At 39.8% G+C, this 19035-nt stretch overlaps 1 protein-coding gene across 2 annotated transcripts in view; it reads right to left on the reverse strand.

Annotated features, from left to right (window-relative positions):
* LOC112314869 (nuclear envelope pore membrane protein POM 121C) overlaps positions 1 to 9028 on the reverse strand; it is a 30787-nt gene extending 21759 nt beyond the window's left edge. For both annotated transcript variants that reach the window (XM_024571462.4, XM_053930173.2), the window contains exons 1-5: positions 8450 to 9028; positions 7310 to 7525; positions 6821 to 6979; positions 4474 to 4554; positions 2714 to 2885 (exon numbers count right to left, since the gene is read on the reverse strand). In XM_024571462.4, the coding sequence (XP_024427230.3) occupies positions 2714 to 2885; positions 4474 to 4554; positions 6821 to 6979; positions 7310 to 7525; positions 8450 to 9009 (1188 nt within the window). In that variant the 5' untranslated portion in view covers positions 9010 to 9028. The remainder of the gene's footprint in view (positions 1 to 2713; positions 2886 to 4473; positions 4555 to 6820; positions 6980 to 7309; positions 7526 to 8449) is intronic.
* Positions 9029 to 19035: the final 10007 nt, after the last annotated feature.

Genomic DNA, 19035 nt, shown 5'->3' on the forward strand with positions numbered 1-19035 from the left:
TAATTCTTTTCTTTCTTTCTTTTTTTTTAACATTTTTGGCCCACCTATATGTCAAGGCAGACTTTTTTTGTTTTATTTTACTAAATATCTGGTTGGTTTGTTTTTTTTAAGATTTTATTTATTTTTAGAGAGAGGGGAAGGGAGAGAGAGAAACGTCAATGTGTGGTTGCCTCTCACACAGCCCCTATGGGGGACCTGGCATGCAGCCCAGGCATGTGCCCTGACTGAGAATCGAACCGGCGACCCTCTGCTTCACAGTCCGGCGCTCAATTCACTGAGCCATACCAGCCAGGGCACCACAAATAATTCTTAAGCTGATTACGTAAGTTTTACTGTTAATAATGATACTAGCCCTGACCAGTGTGGCTCGGTTGGGCGTTGTCCTACAAAATGAAAGGTTGCTGGTTCAATTCCCAGTCAGGGCACTTCCTGGGTTGTGGGTTTGGTCCCCGGTTGAGAGGCAACAGATCAATGTTTCTCACATTAATGTTTCTTTTCCTCTCTTTCTCCCTCCCTTCCCCTTTCTCTAAATCAATAAAATCTTAAAAAAAAAATGACATTGATAGTCATTTTGAAATTGTGAGTACCAGGATCAATCAAGTAAGTAATTATAAACCGATTTTGGGTAAAAATACAAAACCCCCAAAATTATGTAATCCTAAATGTGAATTTGAAATATTAAAACCAAGAATACTCAAACAATAGCCAACTTCAAGATGTGTTGGAAATATACAAGATGGATTTGTTTTTGGCCAAAAACAACGAAGCTATCTATCAAAAACACTACTGGGGTCAAAATGAAAGGGTACAAGAATCGATTTGAAAGGGCTCCCACTGGTCAAAGATGGAAAATTTTGTGCACCAGAAGGAGTAACTACAATGTGCTGAGGATCATAAAATCCTTACAAAAATTCCGAAGTTCATAAAGATAATCAACAACAGCAAAAACATCATTGGTAACCACTGGGGCTAGCTATAGCATCAGTATCTTATTATCCTGTCACTCCTATAGTTAGGACACGTTCTTCTTCATAGAATTTCAGTTAATAAATGTAGAGGGAAAGACAGAATATCATCATTTTGCAACCTAATAAAACAGTGGGCAAAGATGATGAGTGGCTATTAAAATTTTCAGATGAAAAGCTTATACAAAAATTAAAGCAGAAGTATCAGACTAACAACATTTGAACCCAGTGATCCATAGTAACAAAAATTGATCACAATATCTAGGCAACCAGACATCACATGCTCCTGATGTGATGAGACAGGCAGTCACGGCATCGCCTCTTAAATATTCTGCCTAAACAACCGAACTTGAATATAATCAAGGCTCAGGACGCAACTACTCATTTACAAGGAAAATGGGACAGAGCACATGTTAAAGTAAAATGACACTGGGACAATGCAAACTAAATTCAGAATGTGGGAAATTCTATGTAACAAAATAACCCAGTTTTTTCAAAAGCATGAAAATAAAAGTAGTAGCAGCATTATACATTAAAAGAGCCTAAGTAAGAGACATATGAACCAAATGTAATGAATTGATTTTGGGGCCCTGATACAAAGTAATAAAGAGAGTTTTGGGTAAATAAGGGCAATTTGAACATGAAGTGATAGTGACTGATGTTAAATAATTATTGTTTAAGAGGAATAATGGTATCATGGTTATTAATGTTAAAACAGTTTAAAAACACACTGAAGTACTTCAGGTGAAATAACATGTTTACAATTTACTTTAAAACACAAGAGCAAAATGCTGTTAACTATTGAAACTACATGGAGGTTTGTCCTATTTTCTTTCCCTGTGTGCACATTTGAAATTTAACATAAAAAGATTTGTAAAAATAGAGATAATGGCTGTGCACATAATAGGCCCATTTTGATGATGAAATGACAAAATGTAGGTAAAGCACTTAGTAGAGGCCTGGCCTAGAACACGTAGTCAAGGTAAAGGTCATTATGATTGCCCACTTCCTCGCATCCCCCCACTGCTCCGGCTTCTCGCATTCACGTTGCTGTAAGTCTTTTTGGTTAACTTACCTCAAAAAAAAAATTTTTTCCCCCTCAAAAATCTTCCTCCACACATGCTTTCCTAATTTTTTTCTAGTCGTACATCACTAGGTACCCACTTACTGACAGGCATTGTGATGCATCTTTTCAAACATTACCCTCAATCTTTACAAAATCCTTCCAAGATGAGAAAAAGAATTTAAGTGATTTACCCACCCAAGGCCCTACAGCTACTATGTGTCAGAGCCGAAACTGAACCCCATCTATCTGGTAGCAAAGCCTGCTCAGTTCACTAGGCTACATAACACCCTCTTTCTAAAAAAGAATTACAGCCACTTCTATTTTTAAAACTTTCACTAAATTTGCAACCTAGGATAAATTTCTTTTATGACCCAATGCAATCTGGACTCAATCTACCTTCTCAATCCAATTAACACCATTTATTAAATTTTTCATCCTTTGTCCATTTATGTGCAATTATGGCTCTGTCTTACGTCAGGTTTCCAAATATACACTGGTTTACTTTCTCGGCTTCTATTCTGTTCCATTGGTCTATAGTTATTATTCAAGGATCTGTATCTTCTGTTAATTTAGAGGTAATCCCAGGATCTGATAGATAGAGGGTAATTAGTAAACACTGACTAATCAATTAATTAATGCTGGGAACCCATTTTTCCCCATGCCACCCACAAGAAAAATGTACCTGAGAGAAACCTCGAGTAGAACTGTAAGAACTGGTGATGGCATTGCGGCTGGAGCTGGGAATGCCACCTGTGTACGTGCTTGTCATGGAGCTCACGGAAGAGGTGCGGGATCTCTTATTAAAGTAGTCATCCGAGCTCTGGGAATTGAGACTTCTTTTCAGAGACCCAGGCCTAATAAAAGGGAAAAAGATAGTTAGGTGTGCTATTGAAGGCAACATTCCTTTAAGGCTTCACCATGGTTACAAAATCTTTCTTAAATAAAACTTAATAAAAAATGATAATTCCCTTAATTTTATTGTTATCAATTAACAGTACCTGAGAAAGTCAAGAAAAGAAAGCCAAATATTTTTAAAATTAAATGTATAACTCCACTTAAATAATATTCTAGAAAATGCACACTAATCTCTAGCGACAGAAAGCAGATACTGAATGCCTGGGAATGGGGGCAGGACTGGAAGGAGACATTACTAAGCGATACTGGGAAACCTTTGGGGGTTATGGTTATGTTCAGTATCTTGACTGGGGATGGTTTCACAGGTGTATACATGTCAAAACTTATCAAACTGTACACACTTTAAACAGAGTTTATTACATGTCAATTATCCCTCCAAAAGCTGTTAAAAAAATCAGTTAAGAGGAACCCACCATTTTTTCTGAGTTTCCAACTGAAGCAGATATTCCCTGTACAGCCTTCCTGTAGTCAGTCATCCACCCTCTGTTACAATGTCCAGCGGTCCCCAACCTTTTTGGCACCAGGGACCAGTTTTGTGGAAGACAACTTTTCCACAGATGGGGTGCCGGGGGATGGTTTTGGGATGATTCAAAAGCATTACATTCAAGCTCACCGCCTGCTGTGAAGCCTGGAGGGTGAGGACCCCTGAAGACAACTCACTACCTCCTGGAGTGATGAACGGCAAATGTGGACCAGTTTATCCTTATACTGGATGAAAATGTATTTCCTCTAACTTTCACCCACAGATCCTATTCAGTGCCATACTGAGCAAGTTGTTGTCCTCCTTCATTTGATAGTCCTTCAGTTTTCTGCAGACCATTACCCTTCCCTTCCTCATCTCCTCACTGCTGCTGAGATGTTTCTCCTCTCCACTAGTACTTATATACCTGCAAAATCTCTTCACCCACCACCACCACCCCTTAACATATTAGTTACTTTAGTCGCAATGATTTCAGTTCGTGTATATCCTCTTCTACAGTGTAGCACACCCAGAGCACTCCATGGACTATCTAAGAACCAAGGAAAGCAACCGCCACTTACCTGCCTCATTCTAGTCTTTGTTCTGTCAGCACAGGCGGGAGCACACTGGCTTTTTTCGCAGCTGTATTAAGTGTGTAAGTCGCCCCAAGTCTTTTCACACATATTTCCGAGCCACTTTCCCTCCCATCCATTTCTTCCTCAAATGTATTTAAACTCAAATGTAGAAACTTATCACTTACCTTAAATTTTAGTGTTTTATCCGTTGTGCAAACTTTGTGATTTGTTTGTTTACAGACTTGGTTATTATATATATTTATAAACCCTCTATGCCTTAACATTTTTTGCCCATATTAGTGAAAAAATATTAAAAGAATTATGAGAGTTATTAATGTAAGTTACTCAAATGCTCCTCTCTGATTTTGAAGATTCGAACCTGTACAGATAAAGCAATGCAAAAAGCAAAGAGGAAAATCTATAGGACAATAACTTCAATGCTGCCCTTCTTCTAAAAATAGTTTTCATCTTAAGCAAACGGATTTCACTTACTTAGGCACAAAAGAAGCAGGGACTCCATTGGCCACCAGGGGCTCAAACGCCGACTGCCCACTCCCACTGCTATCATGGCGCCTGTGATAAACCAAAAAAACCCTCAATTAAACAAAATGGCTTTTTCCCCCTTAATGCATAGTCTCATATTCCTAGGACCTATACTATTTCTATGAAGCACAGGTTCCTTGCTAGACAAGAAAAAGGCTGCTTCAAATCCTAGATTCCAAAAGGCAAACTTATTCTGAGATTGTCCTGGCAGTAAGTATAAAAATATAGCAGGTCCTTGAATAACATCATTTTGTTCAATGTTGTTTCATTTATAACGTGGATGAAATGCCACAGGAACTTAACTGTTGTTTCTATCAATTAGCCTCCGGGAAAATTGATTTCATTTTACATTGTGTTTCCAAGAACCTAATGACAACGTTAAGTGAAGACTTACTCTACATCAAGACCTTTTGAACTTATTTACGGTACCAATGATTACAATCACAAATTTAATATCCTGCCATCCATAAATTAACAAACAAACAAAAACGCTTTAGGGACCAATCCACACATACTGCTCTAGAAGTTAATATGGCAAGTCTGTTAGGCAAAAACTTGACATCTCACATAGAAGAAGGGCCTACACGTGGTGCACATAATCACTGCTTATTCCAATTATGGGAAAGATAACACAGAATCCTCAGTTGTGGCCTCACTAGTGAAACCACCACCCTCAAGAACATGAAAAAGCTACTTGGACCATAATAGTTACTTCCTCTCCCACCTCCATACACCCTGACTCCTGCCACTCCTGCTTAGTCGTTGACGTTAGCTCAAATTTCTCCCTTGTAAATCACATTTCTAGTCATCGTAACCTGACCGTCCTATGGTACATCAATACACCTGCATTGATTAATACTTCCCCACTTAATTTTGTTGTTTTTTAAAGGTTTTATTTATTTACTTACTTTTAGAGAGAGGGGAAGGGAGGGAGAAAGAGGGAGTGAAAGATCAATGTGTGGTTGTCTCTTGTGCGTCCCCCAACTGGGGACCTGGCCCGCAACCCAGCACATGCCCTGACTGGGAATCGAACTGGCAACCTTTCAGTTTGCAGGTTGGTGCTCAATCCACTGAGCCACACCAGCCAGGACCTACTTAATTTTGTTATCTCAAGTATCAAGGATGGCCAACCAAGAACCTGTAGGACAGAACAATTTGATCTAGGTAATGGAGACAATGACTGTATTTTTCAAGTGAAGGGTTCACTGTCTCCTCATAGAACACCCCTTTGACCACCTCTTATAAAGAAGCCCCCTTCTCATTACCCTCTGCCATTATATCACCCTGGTTTTTTTTTTTTAAATTCCTATATACTTACAATCTAAACTTTGCTATAATATCCTCTCCCTTTTTGTTTCTCTCCCTCCAAGTCTCAAGAGGACTTTGTCTTGTTCACTGCTCTATCCACACTACCTGGAATAGACTCTGGCACATTATGGCTGCTCAATTTGTTGTATTAAAAAATGAGTGGATGCCCTGGCTCGTGTGGCTCAGTGGACTGAGGGCCGGCCTGCAAACCAAAGACCACAAGTTTGATTCCCAGTCAGGGCACATGTCTGGCTTGCAGGCCAGGTCCCTGGTTGGTGGCGTGCAAGAGGCAACTGACTGAGTATCTCTCACACACTGATGTTTCTCTCTTTTTCCCATGCTTCCTCTCTCTAAAAATTAATAAGTAAAATCTTTTTTAAAAAGGAGTGGAATCCTTAACTAACTCGTTAGAAAGCCACAAGCAATTCTGCATTGTAATTAGTGATTTCACCTCCTTTCTTTCCATGCTCAGGAAACAGACTCCTTACTCCATTTTCATTAAATTATTGAAAATCAATTAATGGAGTTGGTTTTACTCTCATTACTGATAAGTCTACCATACTGTAATCTACACTTTTGTTTGCCACGTATTCCCTTTAGCACAAGTGTGACATTTAAACTGGTGGTTACCCAAATAACTAAACAACACAAGAATGGGAGGGGAAGCCTTTGAACATTTTTTCTCAAAAACAGAATTTAACACATGTGTATCAAAAGTATGAGGCTGACATAACTAACAGTTGTTGGCTTATCCCAATACTTATGGAAAAGATAAATTATAACATTGATTTACCTTGTGCCTAAACCTGAAATGAACACAGCATGAAAGCCTTTTTTTTACTAAGCTCTTCCACGTAAGCCAACAAAGGAGACCTACTAAGACACACAGATTGGAGCTGAGCCTCTGTATCTTTGGGGGGAGTAATCTGTATTTCAACAAATCACGGAGTACAGGGAGGCCTTTTTAGTGCTCTGCTGGGCCTGTTACCTTCTTTTATTTTCCTGGCCATCAGTGAGTATTTGTTCTTCCTCCTCCACCGTTCTTTTCTTCCGCTCTTTGAGGGCACTCAGTACAGTCTCCTTTGCACATGGGTCTGGAGCATTACTTGATGTTGAGGACAGTGCTGAGGTCATTAACTGCTCTGGTCTGCAATGGAAGACAAGATCCCGGCATTAAGATACTTTAATTACTATGTCACATACCATAGGCTTCACTGGAAATCAGGAGCTAACCAATAAGCAAAAGTGTAATTTACACATTCACAGAAAATTCTCTTAGCAATTAAAGCTACGATCCAAGGCGAAAAATAATAAAATAGACAGTTCAATGACTAAAATTTGGAATTTCTCATTTAAATAAGCAGGTACTTCTTCCTTTTCTTCTTCTTTTGCCTTATAACTGTCTTGTCAGAGAAATAACCATGGAAGAATAAAGTGGACACAAAGAGGAGTCTATTCTTCCACCAATAATACTTACATTGGAGAACGAGTCAATTTGCTATCAGGAGGAGCAATCCTCACTGTCACTGGGCTGCACACCATTTTGGAATTATGAGGAGACAGGACAGCCTTCTTGTGATACCCATTCCAAGACACTGTGGGAAGTACCCCCAGAGAGGAATACTGGGCCTGCTGAATAGGGTATCGTCTTCGAGGTGTTATTAAAAACCGATTTGACAAAGTCCCACAATCCCTGTAGAGAATAGGAGACATGTTAAGGAATGGAAAAAGGCTGAAAAGAATGTCAGAAAATTAACTGACTAAAGAACCATGTGGGTTCAGATATTTTCCAGAGAGCTTAAACCTCTGAACAACACAGAACACAGAATGTTTATGGCAACTTCCCGCTATTCCACCTAAGGTCACAAAGTGGCAGCTGCTTAACAGCCATCCCTCCAATGGACGTCAACGATTTGAGAGGGAAATTGAAAACCTTTCCTACACAAGTAAAACCACAATGGAAGAAAAGTGTGTTAGGACATGCAAGGAGAAACTTTTCAAGAATTCTTCAATCTTTTCGGTAAGTATCAGTAATTGTACACCCAGTCTCAAATATTTTTCAACACCTAAATGTTCATCTTCTCAACTAAATTTATTTAACAAGGACCTAATACTCTTGCCAAATTTTTGTATTCTCATGTATCTTTCCACTATTGGGACTAAATGAAAATGTCTAATTTGATCATATGTATCAAGTTGTATCAATGGAAGAAATGTTTCCTGGGAACACTTCTTTGCGCTCAGCTACACAGATAAAATTTCTTATTGGTCCAAAGAAAAAAATATTTTTAAAAATACTATATGACTACACTCGAAAGATAAAAACCTTTTCACCCGAAGTAGGGGTATTTTAGTTTTAACAAGTGTCCTGCTCAATCTATACTGTACTAAAACTTAGACGATTTTAAGAACTGGAAGGAACAGCTGTGGCATCACCCCATTCCAAAGATTAAGGGGCGGGGGAGGAGAGGGAAAATATGCACCAAGATAGTTAAGCGGACAAAATGACACAGAATCCTTTTTGGACTTAAAGAAAATCGGATTTAAAAGTTAAGTCCTCTATTCAAAGGCAGTCGATAGAGAGAGGAGGGTCTGAGAAAAATCAGCATTATCTTACCTGTGGGAAGGCCTTCTGGAGGGTGAGAAAAGAGAAGTGGGGGGAGAGGAGTGAATGTGGTGAAAATGCTGGGCCGAGTAAGCCGACAGCGCGGTGCGGGTGGGTGGGCGACCGCCAGGCCTCTCCCGCAGGTCTGTGGCCTCCGGAGTCCGGGCAGGCTGCGGGGGGCCGGGCTTGCCCTGGTAGCTGCCCACAAGGAGCAATTCAGCAGGGTCGGGTCCTTTGAGCAGGGTCCGTGGCTCGAGGAGATTTCCGTTTACTGCCGACTTGGCTGGAGGCGACGCGAGCAGTATTCTCTGACGCCGCGCGTTCCGAACGAGCGAGGAGAAGGCGCGCGAACCGCGGGGCTCGCGGCTCAGTCCCCACCAGGCCGCGGTAGCCCCCACGGCCAGCCAGGCCAGCGCAGCCGCCGCGGGCACTAGGTACAGTACGAGGCCGAGAAGCGACAGACCGAGGAGCGCCGCCCAACCGCAACCCCAGCCCCGGCCCCGACCGTCCCTGACACTCGCTATTGGCCGCCGCCGCTCGCATCCTCCAGGCGCCGTAGCCGCCGGAGACATCGCGGCTCCGCGCCGCGGAGAAGACTTAAATATCCCAGCGTGCACCGCGCCGCGCGGCGCGTTACCGCGCGCCGGATGCGTCACTGCGTACGCGACTCAAACGCACGACCGCGAGCGGAAACGGCGGGCAACGCGCTAGACCCGACCCAATTAGAAAAATGCGGCTTCCCTGGAAACCGAGTTCTGATTGATTCTCCAGGGCTCTCGGGTGTCAACTCACACAGGAGGGGAGCCTGTGAAGAATCAGGTTAAAAACCAAAGCTCCAGAAAACAGCTATTCATGTAATGCTTAATCCATGGTATCTTCTTGTGGGCTAAACTCTCCAGAAGAACTTATCAGGCAATTTTCAAAATTGCTACCAGAGGGTGTGAGATTTTTCCAGTTACCCTATATCCTGCTGAAGTATAAACAGCTTAAAAGAATTTAATAGAAACAGTGAAAAGACCAACCCAAACCCACCACCTTTGTTAAATGTGGGTCTAGTTTTAATAAAGGCCCGATCAAAATAATCTAATAAATAATCTAATAAACTGAAGATCAAACCTGGAGCTGTGATGTGTTTGAGTTTCTGCAGTACAAGTTGGTAAAGTCGGACAATTATCTACCAAATTTCACATCACGGTCCAGAATCGATTTTGAAGATTTGTGATCAAGTTACCTATGTTTAATTTGGTGGTCTGAGAAAGTTGTCTAGGGCTGGGGAGTGTGTTTCTGGTGGTGGAATGGAGAGTGACTTCTACAGGATAGTTTTCTTTAGGGGGAAACAAAATGTTTTAGAATTAATGCTGATTGCTTCACAGCTCTGTGAGTTGTATCTCAATAAAACTGTTCAACAACAACAACAAACTTGGTGGTCTGCCAATTCAGACTTTGGTCGAGCTCAGCTTCCTCAGCAATTCATCTATTGCTCTATTCATTGTTATTGATATACATTAAATACATTAATGAGAAAAGACAAGTTCTCTGATCTTAGAAGTCCTCAATTGAGTAGGGAAAAAAGATGTGTACAGGAAAAGTTAATATTCAGGCCCCGGCTGGGTAGCTGTTAGAGTGTTGTCCTGATATGCCAAGGTTGTGGGTTCCGTCCCCAGGTCAGGGCACATACAAGAAACCACCAATGAATACAAAAATAAGTGGAACAATTCAGTGTGGTGTGATAATACAGGCATAAGAAGAGAAGAAATGATAAAGGGGAAGATGGGTGGGAGGTGCTAATTGAGCTGAGAAAAGTGGTTAAGGCAGATTAAAGGAGCATTGCCCAGAAGCACAGATGGAAAGGAGTATGATACAAGAGTCTCCAAATACAGTCAAACCTCTGTTCTCCATAATCTCCCATCTTGAACAATTTGGTTCTTGACCAAGTTGCTCATGGAAAAAAGGCTTGGCTCTTGAACAAAAACTTCGATTCCCGCCCCGACAACCCTTTCATGCTGATACTGGTATGATCAGTCATGTGTCTCTGAGGCAAAAAACAAAGGAGAGAATGTGCGAGTATGAGTACGATTCGGTATTTGAACAAATCACTTTTCAAACAGCCTTCCAGAACAAGTTAAGATTGAGAGCCAAGGTCCCACTGTAGATCAATATGGCTGGAGATGAGGATGTTTGGGGGAATAGGGATGTTGGAAAGATGATAGGCAGGGCTCAGTAAATAGGCAGGGCTCAGTAAACACGCATCTGGAGCAACTTGGAGAGATGACAGAAGCAAGCAACACTCCTCCTCCCCAACACACTGCCAGGGCAATTCTGCTTCTATCTATTTAACATGACTTACTTCACATAAGACTTCTTTTTTAAAAAATACATTTTATTGATTATGCTATTACAGTTGTCCCAACTTCCCTTCTTTTCCCCCTCCACCCGGTACCCCCATTCCCTCCAGTAATCTACCCCCCTTAGTTCAAGTCCATGGGTCATACATATACCATATTTTGCTGCATAAATGTGCTGTGTATAATGCACATCCACATTTTCATGCACATTATACATGGGATTATTATACCCATGGTATGTAATCATTATCCCCATGTATGATGCACATCCTTATTTTCCCCTCAAAAATTTGGGCATAAAGTACACATTATATATGGCAAACTATGGTAAGTTCTTTGGCTACTCCATTTCCTATACTGTTCTTAACATCCCTGTCTATTTCGTACCTACTAATTTGTACTTCTTAATCCCTGCACCTTTTCCCCTATTTCCCCCTTCCCCCTCCCAAGTGATAACCCTCCAAATGATCTCCACATCTATGGTTTTCTTCTTGTTCTGCTTGTTTGCTTAGTTTGTTTTTTAGATTCAATTGTTGATAGTTGTGAACTTGTTGCCATTTTAATGTTCATAGTTCTGATCTTTTTATTATATAATTCCCTTTAACATTTCATATATTAATGGCTTGGTGATAATGTACTCCTTTAGTTTTACCTTCTCTGGGAAGCACTTTATCTGCCCTTCCATTCTAAATGATAGCTTTGCTGGATAGAGTAATTCAGGTTGTAGGTCCTTGCTTTTCATCACTTTGAATACTTCTTGCCAGTCCCTTCTAGCCTGCAAAGTTTCTTATGAGAAATCAGCTGACAGTCTTACAGGAACTCCTTTGTAGGTTAACTATCTGCTTTTATCTTGCTGTTTTAAGATTCTTTATCTTTAACCTTTGGCATTTTAATTATGATTTGTCTTAGTGTGGTCCTCTTTGGGTCCATCTTGTTTGGGACTCTTTGTGCTTCCTGGACTTGTATGTCTATTTCCTACACCATATTAGGGAAGTTTTTTTTTCATTATTTTTCAAATAAGGTTTCAATTTCTTTCTCTTCCTCTTCTGCCACCACCCCTATGATTTGGATGTTGTACATTTGAAGATGTCCCAGAGGCTCCTTAGCCTATTCTCATTTTTTTTGTATTCTTTTTTCTTATTCCTGTTCTGATTTAATGTGTCTTTCTTCCTTATGTTCCAAATGGTTAATTTGATGCTTGGCTTCATCTCCTCCACTGTTGGTTCCCTATAGATTTTTCTTTATTTCACTTGATCTAACTTTCATTTCTGCCTGGGTCTTTTTTATGCCCTTGAAGTACCCAATGAGTTCCTTCAGCATCCTGATAAACAGTGTTTTGAACTTTGCATCTGATGGGTTGCTTATCTCAATTTCATTTAGTTCTCTTTCTGGAGTCTTTCATTTGGCCCATATTTCTTTGTCTCCTCAATTTGGCAGCCTTCTGTGTTTGTTTCTGTATATTAGTAGAGCACTTTGACTCCCTTAGTAGTGGCCTGTTGTAGAAAAACACACCTGTAAGATGTATTGGGCAGAGGCTTATGTAATCGCCAAGGCAGGGCGACCCGTATTACGGCTCTGTTGCTCTGCATGAAAAAGGGCTCAAAGAGGGGGCAATGATGCTGCCTGGCCTCTGGAGTTTTGCCCAGGAAGAAGCTGTGTCCTGGCACTCACCCTGATGCCAGTCACTTCAGTATCTCCCTGTATGCTATTGGTTTCCTTCCAGCTGTTGCCCTGGTGCTGAATCCCAGAGGGAGTGGGTCTATGTGAGTCCTAAATCCTTTGCAGGCTCTTTAGGAGGAGTCTCTTGAGGATCCCGCAGTTTCTTCTGCCACCCCAGGCCCCACTGGTTTTTACAGGCAGAAGTTATGGGGACTTATCTTCCTGGAACCCTAAGCTGGGTGGTGTGGTCTGGGGCTGGGATTCCTCGCTCAAGAGGTATCCCTCCCAATTTTCATCCAAGACACATGGATGTAAGACTGCTCCATTCCACTCCTCTTCACATGTCTCTGCCCCTCCTACCCGTCTGGATGAATGTGGCTTCTTTAAATCCTTGGTTGTTGGACTTCCATACAGCTTGATTTTCTAATGATTCTGAGTGGTTTTTGTTTTGTAGTCTAGTTAGTTTTTTCTGTAGTTATGTGAGGAGGTGAGGCGTGTTTACCTATGCCTCCATCTTGACTAGAAGTTCACATACGACTTCTTGAAAAGAAAAGGGGGTGGTCTGTGTTAAGGAAAAAATCATCAGTATAAGTGGAATAGTGCAACAAAAGCCAAGCTGCAGCAGGTTAAACAGTGAATGGAAGATGAGGAAATGGAGGCAGACGTCCCATTCAATGTACTTGGATAATAAGGGAAGAAGAAAGATAGTATCTAGCTCAGCTAGGGTCCTTTAAATTATCATACATTACTGGTGTTGAGAAGAGCTAGATGTAAATGCCACAAGATTAAGTAAGATTACTTGGGAATTAATATAAATAGAGAATTCTGAGGCATAAGCTCGGGGGCACCTCTGTGTTTAGAGGTCAAAAAAATGGACACTAAAAAAGCACAAATAATTTAGTAAAATACAGATAAATATGACTACATTAAATTTAACACTTCTATATGGGAAGACAACATAGGCAGCTAAAAGACAAGCCAAGATTGGGGGAGGGGGGTGGGATCCACCTAACCAAAAAAGCAACTAGTAAATAGAATTTATAAGGAATTTCTAAGAATCAATGACAAAAAGATGACCCAACTGTACATATTTATATATGTATGTGTGTGTGAATGTACATACATATACATATATATGTTTAACTTCCCCAGTAATCTAGGAAATGCTTATTGAGGTAACAAGATACCATTTTGCATTCACTTGTACAAGTAGAAAAATTTAATAATTCAACAGAGCAAATTTTGGCAAGGATGTAGAACAAATGGAACTCATGTGCTGTTTGTAGATATGCAGAACAGTATGATTTGGAGAGCAATTTGGCAGTACCTAATAAGGTTGAAGAAATATATATATCTTATAACCCTGCAATTCCATTGCTGGGTACCAAGATACTCATTAAAGCATCATTTGTATTAGTGACAACTTGAACACACCAAAATCTAATGTCTACCAACACAAAAATGGATGAATAGGGGTATAATTCATATATTAAAATACTATAAAAGCAGATTTTCCAGCCATGATTAAGAGATATCAGTCTAGTCTTCCTGCCATAAACAACTAGAAAAATGGAAAAATTTATGAGGCAGCTACTTTCAGGCAAAGGACAACAGGAAGCACCAGACTGATTCCTGATCACCTAGAGCCTCTACTTGGGGACAATATCCCAACTGTAGTGAAGAGAGCGAGAGTCTGACCAGAGCAGAGTGATCTACTGGGCTGAAGAGGCAGAGATCAGACTTAGGGATAACTGTAATACCTGTAAACCACTGGGCAGAGCAAGGGAAAGAGGGTGCCATACAGATAGGGAGTTCCAGAAGTTCATGTGTGAGTCCTCCATAGATTTGTGACTAAAGGCTGGTGTGATGATTAATTTTATGTCTCAACTTGATTGGGCCATGGGGTGCCCAGATATCGTTAAATATTGTTTGTGGTTGCGTCTATGAGAGTGTTTCTGGATGAGAATAACACTGGAATTGGTAGATTCAGTAAAGAAGATGGCCCTTTCCAAGTGGGTGGGCCTCAAACAATCTGTTGAAAGCCTGAATAGGACAAAAAGGCCGAGTAAGAATTCTTTCTGCTTGGCTCTCTTTGAGCTGGGGACACTGGTCTTCTACTGCTCTCAGATTTGGACTTGGACTAAAAATCACATTACTGGCTCTTCTGATTTTTGGCCTTTGGCCTTGGACTAGAATTACATTATCACCTCTCTTAGCTCTCCAATTGCTGACTACAGATCCTGCTACTTCTCAGCCTTTATAATTGCATGAGCCAACTCCTAATAATAAACATGGGGCAGGCGGTGTCCATCCTATTGGCTGTGTTTCTCTGGAGGCCCCTGAATAATGCAGTGAGGCTGTAAATACAGAGTGAGATCGCCTGAGGTGTACTAGAAGCAGGTACTATATGGGGTTGAGTTTAGAACAGAAATCCTAGAGTGAGAGCAGTCACTAGATGAGAGCACTGCCAGGGGAAGTTGTGGCCCTGCCAAAGCAGAGAGATCGTGTAAACCCGTATTTAACATCCTTGGCATCCAGCTGAAGTGGCAGAAAATTTACATCTTGGGTTAATGACCAGAGCACAGATAAGTCCCACTCTAGGTTGGTCCCAATAAAGCCTAATGTCAAACCGTGATAAGATCCACAGGAAAAGAATTTGGAGGTTGAGTCTTACCAAGTTACGGGGCTTGGGAAAACATTTAGGCTCTCCATTGATCTATACAAACAAAACAAAACAAAACCAAGCCATGCCCTGGCTGGTGAGGCTCAGTGGATTGAGCGCCGAACTGCGAACCAAAGTGTCACTGGTTCCGTTTCCAGTCAGGGCGCATGCCTGGGTTGTGGGCCAGGTCCCCACCAGGAAGCACGTGAGAGGCAACCACACATTGATGTTTCTCTCCCTCTCTTTCACCTTCCCTTTCCCTCTCTCTAAAAATAAATAAATAAAAATCTTAAAAAAAAACCCAAACAACCAAGCCTAACAAAGTATAAGTCATTATTAGCCTGTAATTATATTGCCTGCTAAAATAATAATCCATATACTTCATGGAGAGATAACAGACTCTGAAGTATTGTTCACAATGTACAATATTCAATAAAGTCACTTACACATACAATAAAAAAAAAAAAAAGAAAATGTGATCCACACTCTAGAAAAAAGCAATGTGTAGAAATGAATCCAAATGTTAGACTTAGCCAACCAAGATTGTAGATATGTCCAAATAATTACAGGAATACATGGTTTTAGTGAGTGAATATATAGGGAATCCTTAGAAAGAAGTGCAAATTACAAGTTTGAAACATACTACAAAATAAAATAATTGGAAAAATTCACTGGATAGGCTTAACAGCAGATCGGAGATCGCAAAATAAAGTCAGTGAATTTAAGGACAGATCAGTAGAAACTAAAATTTAAATATCTGCATATACTGCATTTTGCCACATATAAAGCGTACCAACATTTTTGTGTGCATTACAGATGGCATTATTATACCCATGCTAAGTAGTCATTATACTGCATCCTTATTTTACCCTAAAAAATTTGGGCAAAAATGTGTGCATTATACACTGCAAAATACGGTAAGTAGACCTGCACAGTTCAAATCTGAGTTGTGCAAAGGTCGACTGTGTTTTCGATCTGCAGTTGGGAACCTGCATATGCAGAGGGCCAATTAAAGTTTTACATGGATTTTCAACTATGCCTTGTGTTAGCACACCTAACCGCTGTGTTGTTCAAGGGCCAACAATACTTACAGATTCAAGTGAAAAGACAACATAACTTATGGAATGCTGTGACGGCAGTGCTCAGAAGGAAATGTACAGATGTAAACACCCACACTTAAAATGAGGAAAGCCCTGACTACTGTGGCTCGGTCGGGTGTCATCCCGCAAACTGAAAGGTTGCTGGTGGGATTCCTGGTCACCATACATGCCTGGGTTGTAGGTTCGGTTCCTGGTCTGGGTACATAGGAGAGGCAACTGAATGATGTTTCTCTCCCTCTCTTTCTCCGTGCCTTCCTCTCTCTCTAAAAATAAATAAATAAAACATTTAACAAAAATAAAATAAAATGAGAAAAGATCTCAAAGCAATAACCTAACTTTATACCGTGGGGAGCTGGAAAATAAAGAGCAAACTATACACAAAGCTAGCAGAAGAAAGAAAATAATGATTAGGGTAGAGATAAATAGTATACAGAATAGAATACAATAGTGGATTGATAAAAACCGAAGTGTTGGTTCTTCAAAAATACAGGGTCTGGCACAAATAACACCCCCTTTTTATTACAAAATCATAAGCATAGAATTCTGTAACATAACAATATCACACTCAAGCACACCATATGACATTTTAGGTGAAATGTTCAAATTAAAATAAATTATTATACCCTTATTATTACCCAACCAACCACACTCAAACAGGCCTTACTTCAGCTGGACCATGTATTTTTAAAATGGACAAACCTATAGAGACTGACAAAGAAAAAAGATAAATAACTAAAATCAGAAATGCAAGTGGAGATATCACTACCAACCTTACAAAAATAAAAAGCATTATAAGAAAAACTATGAACAATTATACACCAAAAAATTTGATAACCTAGATGAAATGGACAAATTCCTTGCAACATGTAAATGACCTAAACTGACTGAAGATGAAATTGAAATCTCAATAAACCTGTAACAAGTTAAAAAAAAAAAAAAGGCTGAATCAGTGATCAAAAACCTCCCAACAAATAAAGAACCAGGTGGCTTCACAGATACCAAAACCAGATAAATATATCACAAGAAAATTATACACTACTATCCTTTGTGAAGACAGATGCAAAAATCCTCAACAACACACTAGTAAACCAAATCCAGCAGCACATAAAAAGGATTACACATCACGAACAAGTGGGATTTATCCTAGGAATGCAAAGCTGGACTTTTAAATGACTTTCAACATACAAAAGTCAATATAATACTTCACAGTAATACAATGAAGACTAAGACAATCATTCAGTTGATGCAAAAAAAGAGGCGTTTGATAAAATCCAATATCCTTTCATGATTAAGTTCTCACAAAACTAGAAATAGAAAATTCCTCAACACGATGAGAGTTATTTATGAAAATTCTACAGCTCAGCATCCTTGATGGTGAAAGACTGAAAGCTGTACTACGTGGTCAAGAACAAGACAAGGATGCATGCTTTAACTGCTATTCGACACTGCACTAGAAGTTCTAGCCAAAGATGTTAGACAAGAAAAAGAAATAAAAGGATCCAAATTCCAAAGGAAGGAGTAACACTATCTCTATCTGTAGATGACATGATCCTACATATTTTAAAAATCCCAAAGAATTCACAAGAAAGTCATTGGAGATAATAAAGTCAACAAGACTACAGGGTATAATATCAACTCACAAAATCAGTCATGTTTGTATATACCAGCAATAATCTAAAAAGTAAATTATGAAAGCAATTCCAGTCACAATAGAATCTCAGATAAGAGTAAAATTTCCAGGCACAAATTTAGCCAAGGAGGTGAAAGATTTGTACACTGAAAACAGCAAAACATTGCTGAAAGAAATTAAAGAACACCTAAACAAATAGAAAGACATCCCATGTTCATTGGAAGACAATATTGCTAAGATGGCGATAGTACCCAAAGCAATCTATAGATTCAATGGATTGCCTATTAGAATTTCAACAGCCTTTTTTTGAAGAACTGGGAAAGTCAATCCTCAAATCCACATAGAATTGTGAGGGGCAATTCAGGCCCCAAGTAGCCAGAACAATATTGAAAAAGAACAAGGTTGAAGGACTTATGCTTCCCAATTTCAATAGTTACACAAAGCTACAGTAAACAGTGTAGTTTTGGGCATAACGGTAGATATATAGATCAATGGAAACAAACTTAAGAGTCCAGATATAACTATGCCCATATGTCTATGGCAAATCGATTTTCAACACAGGTGCCAAGTCCCTTCAATAGTAAAAGAAGAGTCTCTTCATCAAATGGTGCTGGGACAACTGTATTTCCACATGAAAAAGAATGAAGTGGAACCCTACTTCACACCACATGTAAAAACTGACTCGAGGTGGATCTATAACCTAAATGTAAGAGCTAAGATCATAAAACTTCTAGAAGAAAACACAGGTAAATCTTCATGACCTGGGATTTCATGCTAAAAGCATTAACAGCAGAATTAAAAAACCTGACTTCAACAAAATTAAAAACTTTTGTGCATCAAGAAAGTGCAAAGACAATCCACTGACTAGGAGAAAATATTTGCAGATTGTGTATGATAAATGTTTAATATCCAGAATAAATAGCAAATCTTTACAACAAAAAGAGAAACAGTCCAATTAAAAATGGGCAAAGGACTGAAGACATTTCTCCAAAGACAGTATCATCACTCACTAAGGAAATGCAAATCAAAGCCACGAGGTACCATTTCACACCCACTAGGATGGCTGTAACTTTTAAAAAAAGAAAGTAAGTGTTGGTGAGGATATGGAGAAATCGGAAGCTTCACATAGTGCTGTGAAAAGCAGTCTGACAATCCCTCAAAAGTTAAACATAGAATTATCATATGATCTACACAATTTCATT

The sequence above is a fragment of the Desmodus rotundus genome, chromosome 1 (genome assembly GCF_022682495.2).
Source record: "Desmodus rotundus isolate HL8 chromosome 1, HLdesRot8A.1, whole genome shotgun sequence".
NCBI classification, from domain to species: domain Eukaryota; kingdom Metazoa; phylum Chordata; class Mammalia; order Chiroptera; family Phyllostomidae; genus Desmodus; species Desmodus rotundus.